At 44.4% G+C, this 10,615-nt stretch overlaps 2 protein-coding genes across 2 annotated transcripts; both read right to left on the reverse strand.

Moving 5' to 3' along the window:
- Positions 1 to 425: 425 nt before the first annotated feature.
- Positions 426 to 1,235, reverse strand: T265_02764 (hypothetical protein; the record flags this gene model as incomplete). The annotated part of the gene is made up of 1 exon (XM_009167079.1): positions 426 to 1,235. The coding sequence occupies one exon, from the start codon at positions 1,233 to 1,235 to the stop codon at positions 426 to 428; it is 810 nt and encodes a 269-aa protein (XP_009165343.1).
- Positions 1,236 to 1,974: 739 nt separating this feature from the next.
- Positions 1,975 to 5,985, reverse strand: T265_02765 (hypothetical protein; the record flags this gene model as incomplete). The annotated part of the gene is made up of 1 exon (XM_009167080.1): positions 1,975 to 5,985. The coding sequence occupies one exon, from the start codon at positions 5,983 to 5,985 to the stop codon at positions 1,975 to 1,977; it is 4,011 nt and encodes a 1,336-aa protein (XP_009165344.1).
- Between the last annotated feature and the right edge of the window lie 4,630 nt (positions 5,986 to 10,615).

Consider the following 10,615-nt stretch of genomic DNA (forward strand, 5'->3'; position numbering starts at 1 on the left):
CCATCTTCCCAAATCATTGGTGGAAGTGTGGCAGCTACAACCACTGCACAAGTACGCAGTTCTTACAGCGGATAGTGATGGTGACGATGATGACGATGATGATGATGATATGGAGAAATTAAACAGCAACCCACAGACCTGTTATGTCAGTCTCAAGAGGAAACGTTTGTTATGCGGTGCATTTACTAAATTGCAAAAGCCAATCAAGATGAGACAGGCATAAACAATGATGCGTAAAATGTCAATAAAACAACTAAAATTCTTCTGCTTGTGTTTGGAAGTTCTAACTCATAAAACTCAACCATGAAAGGATGGATCTAAATCAATATAAAATACTAATGCAGATTTTAAATTTGTTCGTTCCAAACATGAGAGATCCTTATGACAAGGACGAAACCGCACAGCCGTCAGAGTTACCGAAAAATTCATAGATCAAGGCGTCGTATGCGGCAAAGGTCTTCCATAATTCTCTCGGTCAACGCACGTTTGAGTAACACCCGCCTAAGTAACAGTGTTTTGAGTTGTCGATAAACCAGCTGAGTTGATATGTTCTTCAGATTGGTGGCTAGGTGATACAATCTAAAGGGATTAGGTTCTCGTGGTGAAGTGGATGAACACGCCCGACGACCAGCTTGCGTAGTCCTACAGCAGCAACGTCTCTGCTCTTCTGCCTCACACCAACAAGGGGACTGTTCGCTGCTTTGCGAATCAGAATCATCCGAACAGCAACAGAGAATTTCAGTGTGACAGCAACAAGGCTTTCTCTCTTCACAATCGTGTAGCGCTAACAAATGCTGATTCTCCTCTACGAATTTTTCAATCTCGTCCGAACAGTAGGATGACGAACTTTCGGATCTTTCAGTGATGCATATGCTAAACGTAATGTCATCACTTCTGTCCAAAGGACCTGCCACCCCTGCCGTTTCGACCGAAATTTGATCCGCCTGTCCGAGTTGAACTGAAGTTTCGGTCATTCCGGGATTGGCGCTTTCAGTAAGGGCCCTTGAATTGACATCGTCCGGAGGATTCAGTGTCACAGGTGATGAGCTAGTATTATTCTGCCAACCGTTGTTCCAAGTAACGGAGATCAGCCTGTGGCAGTTTCTTCTGTGTTTCCTTTTCAGCAGATCGGCTGAGTGAGGATGTGACTGTGAGCGCAATTCTAGTCTTTCCAGCTCTTTTATCAGCTTGGCAGAGGCCGAGCGATACTCCTTACACGATTTGGGGGAAAACATAGAAGCGTCATGCAGGGTTCCAAACTTTTTTTGGCAAACCAACCTCCCCCTGACATACCTGTTATCCTTGTAAAGCCTCGATAAAACCCATTCATACGACCATGTATCCGTTGGTAGTGACGGGGCATATCAATGATTAGAGAAATTGCCAGGCAGCCCAATTGCGCACACTACGGCGCTCGTGCATCTAAGTGACTGCCTTCACTATACAGCTCTCTTTTCAACCCTCGACTCCCCCAATTAAATGTCCGCTAACAGACCTGTATTCACGCCCGAATTTATCAGCTCTTGTCTCCAACGCGCAGCTACCTACCCCATCTTCCCAAATCATTGGTGGAAGTGTGGCAGCTACAACCACTGCACAAGTACGCAGTTCTTACAGCGGATAGTTGACGTGACGATGATGACGATGATGATGATGATATGGAGAAATTAAACAGCAACCCACAGACCTGTTATGTCAGTCTCAAGAGGAAACGTTTGTTATGCGGTGCATTTACTAAATTGCAAAAGCCAATCAAGATGAGACAGGCATAAACAATGATGCGTAAAATGTCAATAAAACAACTAAAATTCTTCTGCTTGTGTTTGGAAGTTCTAACTCATAAAACTCAACCATGAAAGGATGGATCTAAATCAATATAAAATACTAATGCAGATTTTAAATTTGTTCGTTCCAAACATGAGAGATCCTTATGACAAGGACGAAACCGCACAGCCGTCAGAGTTACCGAAAAATTCATAGATCAAGGCGTCGTATGCGGCAAAGGTCTTCCATAATTCTCTCGGTCAACGCACGTTTGAGTAACACCCGCCTAAGTAACAGTGTTTTGAGTTGTCGATAAACCAGCTGAGTTGATATGTTCTTCAGATTGGTGGCTAGGTGATACAATCTAAAGGGATTAGGTTCTCGTGGTGAAGTGGATGAACACGCCCGACGACCAGCTTGCGTAGTCCTACAGCAGCAACGTCTCTGCTCTTCTGCCTCACACCAACAAGGGGACTGTTCGCTGCTTTGCGAATCAGAATCATCCGAACAGCAACAGAGAATTTCAGTGTGACAGCAACAAGGCTTTCTCTCTTCACAATCGTGTAGCGCTAACAAATGCTGATTCTCCTCTACGAATTTTTCAATCTCGTCCGAACAGTAGGATGACGAACTTTCGGATCTTTCAGTGATGCATATGCTAAACGTAATGTCATCACTTCTGTCCAAAGGACCTGCCACCCCTGCCGTTTCGACCGAAATTTGATCCGCCTGTCCGAGTTGAACTGAAGTTTCGGTCATTCCGGGATTGGCGCTTTCAGTAAGGGCCCTTGAATTGACATCGTCCGGAGGATTCAGTGTCACAGGTGATGAGCTAGTATTATTCTGCCAACCGTTGTTCCAAGTAACGGAGATCAGCCTGTGGCAGTTTCTTCTGTGTTTCCTTTTCAGCAGATCGGCTGAGTGAGGATGTGACTGTGAGCGCAATTCTAGTCTTTCCAGCTCTTTTATCAGCTTGGCAGAGGCCGAGCGATACTCCTTACACGATTTGGGGGAAAACATAGAAGCGTCATGCAGGGTTGAACCATGTGATGGAGAGAAAACCGACCTGTGTTCTTCACCTGGAATATGGCCTAATTGCGGAGCTTCTTGCCAAACAACCAGATCTGATTCTTGCGGCTGAACAGTTTTGCTTCTAATAGTTGATTGATCCATCGTAGCTCCTGCTTTCTTCTTGGTAGATGGTTCCGGACGTGTACAGCGGATGTGGATTGCGGGACCATGAGGGAGGTGGTTATCTAAATTTATCTGACCTATTCCCACTGGCATGACTATCTTCGCTCCTTTGACCTCTTCACTTGATTTGGTCACCACCGATGAGGGAGATCTAATCTCAAAGTGCAAACAATTTTCAGTCAACTTCTTTGGTGTATTGGGTGCTTTTATTAGATCACCTGCGGATTTTTCGTGCAACGAGAGTGCCTGATATTTCGGATCACTAGAGCTGACTAACTGTTCAGCCGTCTGCTCTTGAGGCGCAAACCTAAAAGGTTCTGGATATTTAAATATCGGTGTGGTCCGTGATAGACGCGGCTCCGGCAATATACTTGTACGCGGATCATGCACGTTATCAAGTTGATGCAACTGTTTATTCATACGGAGATTTGCTCGGCGTGCTCGGGGAGGAAACTCAGACGCACTTCTCAACTTTGACGATGATGGACTTAGCAAACTAGTGTAGGTTGAATTGGAGCATCGTATCAGACCGGCGTGAATGCGTTCCGGAGACATTGCTGAAATGTGCCTGATTTTCTGAACACTGCTGCGATACCTTCCTAGTACATTTCTGCAAGCCTCGATAGCTGTGAGCTTTTGTGGAAGGTTCCAGGTTGACATTTGTCTCTTGGAACATAGTATTTCCAGTAATGAATTTCTTAGAGTGAAGCCTTGATAAAGGTCACTAGGTGCAGCGGTTTGTAAGGAATCTGATGTTGCTTTAACGGGGACGAATCCTGTTTTCGAGTCTTGAACCGCATCCGCTGAGATATCTTGGCCACCTCTGACAGGTGAATCTGGGATAGCCGGTTTGATCTTCTGAGTAAATGTGCTTTTTGTGCTGTCTAAGATATCACTTGCAAGACGAAAAAGAGGGGTGCTTGTTGGGACATATCTATCCAGGTCATCTTTTGTTGCAGCTTCTGAAGCTGCATTTATGGCATCACTTCCAGTATGTGAAGATTCCGTAGACATGTTCGCATCCTCAGGCTTATCGATTAGTGAATGTGCTGTTCGATCGGCGTTCACATCCACTGGTCGTTCATTCTCAATTGCTGAGATCTGTTCACTAATCCGAGTGCTCATTTCTGGCTTCGCATCTGACTGCACTGGTTCCTTCTGCTTAGTTGCGATGTCCGCATTTTCCGCTTGGACACCATCAAGCTCGAAAGACGTAGAAGGCATGGCGTCTGCTTCCTCGAACTTTTTGGAAGGTTTAGGGAAGTCCGAAGTTAGGTCTGGAAAACCTGTCTCAGCTATAGGTAGTGCCAGTGTTTCAGTTAGTTCTTGAACCTCGTGTGCCGCTTCAACTACTTCACTAGGTGACAAAACTCCGTGATCTAACAAGTCTTGTACAACACCGCCTTCCTCGTGATTCAAAACTGACGTGTCTATTTCCTTTGGCGTTTCCATTTCGACCGGCTTGTTCTGAGTGGCAAGCAGCTCATCACGAATTAATTCTTGAGGTGAAGCTGACATGGGACTGGCTGAAGTCTTCTTCTTTTTCTTTTTCTTGCCCTTTTTTCTTTCTTGTCCTACGGGTTGTAGTTTTCCAGCTCGATACTCTTGTTCAAGTTCAACTAGTTTTAGTGCATTTAGTCGCAACTGTTTCATGAGGAGATCCGTATCTTTCTGCGGTCCTCTCAAAAGGAATTCAGCATTCAAGTCGTCCAAAAAGCCCTCGTAGAATGGATCCACATCACTATCCACATCTTCGGGTTTGTCTTTTTGTCGCGCTTTTGCTTTGTCAACAATCGCCGTGTCATCACGGGGAGGATGTTTTCTATTTCGATCCCGACTTGAGGCTTTTTGATCCAGTCTTGTCTTGTCCATACGAGTCTTGTCTTCTTGGCTTTGCGGCAAGTTAGTTAACGGTGTTGATGGTTTTTCTGGGTGCCCGATAGATTGTTTCAGGAAAGAAGGTTTTCGAAACAGCAGCCGCTTATCTGTAGATATTTTCCCTCCACCTGTCTCGGGTGACGTTTTTTGTGTTCGAGGTTTTGTAACCTTTTCTGATTGATGACCAGGTACTCGCCGAGGTTTCAGGTTCTCCAACTTATCTTTTATTGCTTGAAAGCGTGGCATTTTCATTTTATCTTTTATGGGTGAAGTATGGCGACTGACCTGTTCCTTCAAAGAGCCCCAGCAATCTGCCGTTTTAGCATGCGAATCAGACTCGACGTTCGAAGGCTCTATTTCATCCACTTCCGTCGTAGTCGAGGCTGCTTGTGTCGATGAAGTTGGACTACTAGCACTGACCGACGCCTTCCTTCGTTCCTTTCGTTTCTTTACCGAATTTCTGATATTATTTAGAATTTTCTCTGCCGTTTTTGGTATAAGCTTAATAATATCCTCTGGTTTGGCGTTGTTCTGTTCGAACTCCCAAATTACATTCACCGGATATTCAACTGAATAATCTCCAGTTTCCGAACTGACGTTCTCCAAGGATTTTGAGTTTTTCAATTTTAGAAATACAGGAAGTCGTTCTGAATTCGTGTGTTTTGTACTAAACCGATTAAATTCGCTCAGTTTTCGGCGAGACTTGGAAGGGGTGTCATTTGCCACTTTGTGAGGTGATTTGTGGGCCGATGAACTAACTCTCCTGACACTTGAATGGATGCCATATTTTCCTTGAAGTCGTGCCATCTCTCTCTTAGCGACAGAATGAGCGACAACGGGGGCGTAAAACTGCTCTTCCGAGGATGACGGCCTCCATGTACGCTGATGAATATTGCCTCCTGCATTAGTGTTTTCCGTTAACTTCAGTGCCACACCCCTACATCTATGCCCTGCATCAGTAGAAAGTGAAGTTGGCGCTCGTCGATTCATCACGTTATGGCACTTGGTACAGTCATTATGCATTGAACAACTACTGTGAGTTAGTAAACGGGACTTGTGTAAGAGACGGCTAGATAATTCAGCTGAATTGGCATCATACAGTCGGTAGAAACGTGCAGATACTGGCCGTGATCCAATAGGGCTTCGCATTTCCAAGGACCTTCTTGACGTGCAGGTTGAAGGGTTTCGCGCCCAATCATATCCCGTTGGCTGTCGCATGAAATCGCCTGGGGGGGGGGAATAACAGCAAAATTTTGATCGTGCCTCCAATCCTTTCTCGAGGAAATTTATCAGAGTGAACTCTTCATGTGATTTGTTAATATCGATCTCTCATATTTTGAAACTGCGTCTCGTGATCGGCAAGGGGAAATCACCGGATTTATTCAGCATTCAACGATAGACAACCCCTCGTATTGAGACAAATTTTGCGAGTGATGTGGTAAAATCCGTAGAAGCCTCATTGAGAAGCGATCGTAAGAGACAGGAGTAACGAATGGGTGGATAATTCCATGAAGAGATCTGGCACAGTTAAAATACAAGAGATAACCTATATTCACACCCAGATTTGGCATTCTGCCTTTGAGAACAAACTTTCACAGGGTCGGTAAAGCTAGGTGAAATTCATCTATCCCAATTAACTTCATCTTTGGATCGTATTCAGTTACTCACTGTTTCATAGTCATATAGATCCGGACTGAAAATAATCGTTGTACAAAAGCTATTCTATTGATACGAATAAGATTACCGTATTGGTTTGTTGCATCGCTTCTCAACAAGAGGATAGGGTTCTTTGGTGAGGTTTTGCCAACCGCCGAATAAAAGTGTCGCCTAATTTCCCGACTTTCAAGTGTCAAGAAATTAGCAAGCAAAGATTTTCACTAGGCAAGTTTCATTGTAATGCATTTTTTACCTTTCCTGCCACCGCTGAAGACAAAAAGTTTTACTGCCCGACAGAGGTAAAGAAGTTTTGGTACTGTTCCTCATCGAGTTGAAATAAACTGTTGTGTTCGTCATCTTAAGAGGAGAAAAGTGCCAACGAAGATCCAGAACACTGTACTCGTGACCATCGAGAACCGTGAGCATCGTGCATGCTTTGTTCAACACAAGCGTCGGGCAGCATTCGGGTCATTTAAGTGGAATTTCTAACTGAGATCTCCTCCTGAATGTGGAGTTGGTCTACAGGGCAAGACTGTACGGCTGTTTCACCTTTTTTGGAATTACCAGGATTGCGCATTCCACGAAACTACATAGTGTTCCGACCTCTCGGCTAGTAGTTTGAACACCGCTCGACTACCAGTGGCTAACTAGCATTGTGATTAACTTCTAATTGGAAAGGAAGCTTAATTAACAGTGTTTCGTAGTCTCTTGACAAGCAGCACTGTCTTTTGAGACTTTTAAGGAAAGGAAAGAAACGAAAGAATTATGCGACCTCATTAGCACTTTAAACAATGCGCCCTAGATTGAAAAACGTTATTTCTTTCCACCTTTTTGGTGCTACTTGAGTAATCTGCTTTCTATGACAACTTCACGAACTGCACTCAACAACACAATAATTCGGTTTTAACATAATCCCAGCTGAATTCATCGTTTATGATAATCTGCAATCTCCACACGAGTCGGATGAGATGGCTCTATGTGTGTGTGTTTGATTCCATCTTGTTCGGGTAAGATAAGAGTCAGTCAATTTTATACGAATGTAAAAAGCCACAACGTCATCGCAGACATGTTCCTTCATCACCTTTAGTAATGTAAACCAGGAATACCATGCGACATATTCCACAACATAGTTCTGCCAATGCCATTTAGGTCGAAGTGATACCTGGGTGCACTGATGAGTGTTGCGGGCCTTTCATTTTGATTGGACGATGAAACAACCCTGAGGAAGTCAGAGGGGGCCTGCTACGACACAGACCATGGTCTGCGAAGTGATACCTGGGTGCACTGATGAGTGTTGCGGGCCTTTCATTTTGATTGGACGATGAAACAACCCTGAGGAAGTCAGAGGGGGCCTGCTACGACACAGATTCATGGTCAGGGAAAAGCGCACTATTTTACTGTTTCCCTCAAATCTAGAGGTGAGCGATTGTAAGAAGTTAGCATTGCCGATCACCTGACAGGTGTTTTCAGGTGGCGAGGTTGCCACTCTTTCACTCATAACTTCAAACATGGGGTTTGTTATTTCACCCTCGGAGTTTTATTGACTACGTTTACGATGAATTTTCACTTCAAGCGATCTTACTGGGCGACAAGAGCTCGACGCCCTCTAACCTTAGACAAAACCATATCCCCTGTTCATTCTGTGATTTATTCCTTTTTGGTCAGTGAGGACTACAGTTTGGTCACGGACTTTGACAGTCATTCTGTTTTGAACAGACAGCGGTCCTTAATAGACACGACATGATCGCAAAGCTCGGATTGCTAACATCCACGACTGATAGAGTGCATACTATGGGTGTTTTCTCACACAAAGTATTTGGGTAAAAGTCCAGAAAACGAGTGTGTGCCTCTCAGCTATATTGAGAGCTCTTGCACTTTTGCCGATCTGAAAGTCCACAGTTCAGCTTCATGGTGAAATCATTTTCACTCAGATAATCGTAATCTTTTCAAAGTAGCGCATGAAGACAGTGAATGCGACAATATCCGACTTCAGACAATGATCACCCGACAACACGATAAAACCTGAGCATCTGAGACCTACGGTCATTAATATCCACATCAAATTTTCCACGGTTGAATCTCCTTTTCTCTGCTAACTTATTCTCTAATCTCCTTGTACGGAATAACCATAGGGGTGAAATCAGAACCAAATATCAACGGATAGTTTCCAACTCTCCTCACACTATAAAGCATTGCTGAATAGCAGCTAAGAACCATGAGTAGTTAGACGGTGAGCCATTGAAATGGGATATCATGGTTTTTTCCCCTTTTGAAGTCCCAGAATCGGCGTCAAGATTTACTGACTATAGGGGTAGTGTTATGATCTTATAAGAATCGTAATCCAACTCTGGTCTGAGATCACCAAGTCTACCAAGCTTATTTGAATGATGTAACTCTGCGTACCTCGGTCGAAACACAGTCTTCAAGATTTAGGCTTCCTTTTGCCAAGTTAGGCAGTAACCTGGTATTTGAGCAAAAATCCTACTCCAAAAGTCTGTCTAGCATCCGGGGCCGGGAGCCATGATGAATTCCACAGGTCTAGACAAGAAGTCAGGAGGAAAGTCGGCAGGGAAATCTGCACTTGGGACTTTGGACTTTCGAGACATCAATATTGACGCAGACTACAGGATTGTAACAGACAGTAGATGGTTCTGAAGGAAATCACGGGTCTGGTTTTAAAACAAATCTGTTCAGTTACAGCATAAATATGGACGTCCGATCAATAATAACAGAGAGTAGCAATTCGTTGGTCTGTGGGGAACAGTTGTAACAGTAGACGCGGCTGTTTCTTGGACGTAAAAAACAGTACACAATGGAAGCACAGTTTGAAAGAGTTCCTAAACGCTTAACAGCCACTGCAAGCCATAAACAGGACAGAGGGGATTAAAACGATGGGTGCCCACCAGGCGCATACAGCGCCTCAAAACGTCACAGTTCAAGGTGAGTGCCATATCGCATACCTTGTGTGGTCAAGGTGTGGCCAAACTGCGTTACATTCTGCGTGGAACAATCTCGGTCACGTGGCTCGTGACCATATTAGCAGTGTGGTGAAATGGTGACCGTCCCCGATGGACTAACACAAATGCACAGATATAGTGAAGAACAGTGATTACTTAGCCTGAGATAATGTCGAGCTTGACAAAGCATGGCCTGTAGGAAATCAGAGGTCCGTTTATCCCACTTTCTTCATGTTTAGGTTAAAACCCATCATTCGGTTTAGGAAGATTCAAAAAGCCAGGAAAACAAATATGAGCACAAAATCAGTTTTTGTTGACAGTGCTCAGGTTCGAGTTCCAGGACCATCTACAAAAAGAAAAGGAAACGTGCTCAGCATTTTGGTGGGTACGCCTTCTACGTCACCATAAAAAACTAATGTTTTCACATGCTCTGAACTGCGGTTTGAGTATATTGACCGAACACAGGTTTTGTGTTAAAAGAAAAGTGCACTCGCTGCACTGACCAGAAATACACAGGAGCCAACTAATTGGCTTATAAAAGTTCAAATAGTGTATCAGCACACCCACCTCGTTGTTGGCAGCACCTACTTACATGGTGTACCTAGAGGAAACTTCCAACCTGCGTCCTAATCACTTCAGTTTGGCGCATTTGAGCGTTTCAGCTCAACTGTGCCCCATCATCATCATCATCGACAGCATGACATTAGTGTTCAACACCAATGCTTCATTGCCGTACAACCATGATTTATTTGAAAGCCTTATTGTAAAGAAAAGAGTAAATGTGGACGGGGAATGGGCTCAGTGCTAGCTTAACACAATCATTCCGAGGTGTATATACCTCCAGACACTCACTCGGGCGATCTGGATAGAAACTGACAACAAGAACGCCACTGACATCGGTTGGCAGTCATATCTTGTATGTCTCCAACCAGGCACAGTGAGAATCACTCGGTTTCCATCCTGGAAGGCAAGTAGCACCGACAGCACCCAAGTATTTCGTAATCTCCTTCATACTCGTCTGCCAAGTCAAGGGTTGGCCACCTCTCTGTTTACGCCACTCTGAACTGGGCATGGGAAACGGCACTCTCTTCGACAGACTATGGTTCGGCATACGCAACACGTGTCCCAACAAACGCAGCTTCTGGTGCTGGACTCATTCTTCAATG

The sequence above is a fragment of the Opisthorchis viverrini genome (assembly GCF_000715545.1).
Source record: "Opisthorchis viverrini unplaced genomic scaffold opera_v5_35, whole genome shotgun sequence".
NCBI lineage: Eukaryota > Metazoa > Platyhelminthes > Trematoda > Opisthorchiida > Opisthorchiidae > Opisthorchis > Opisthorchis viverrini.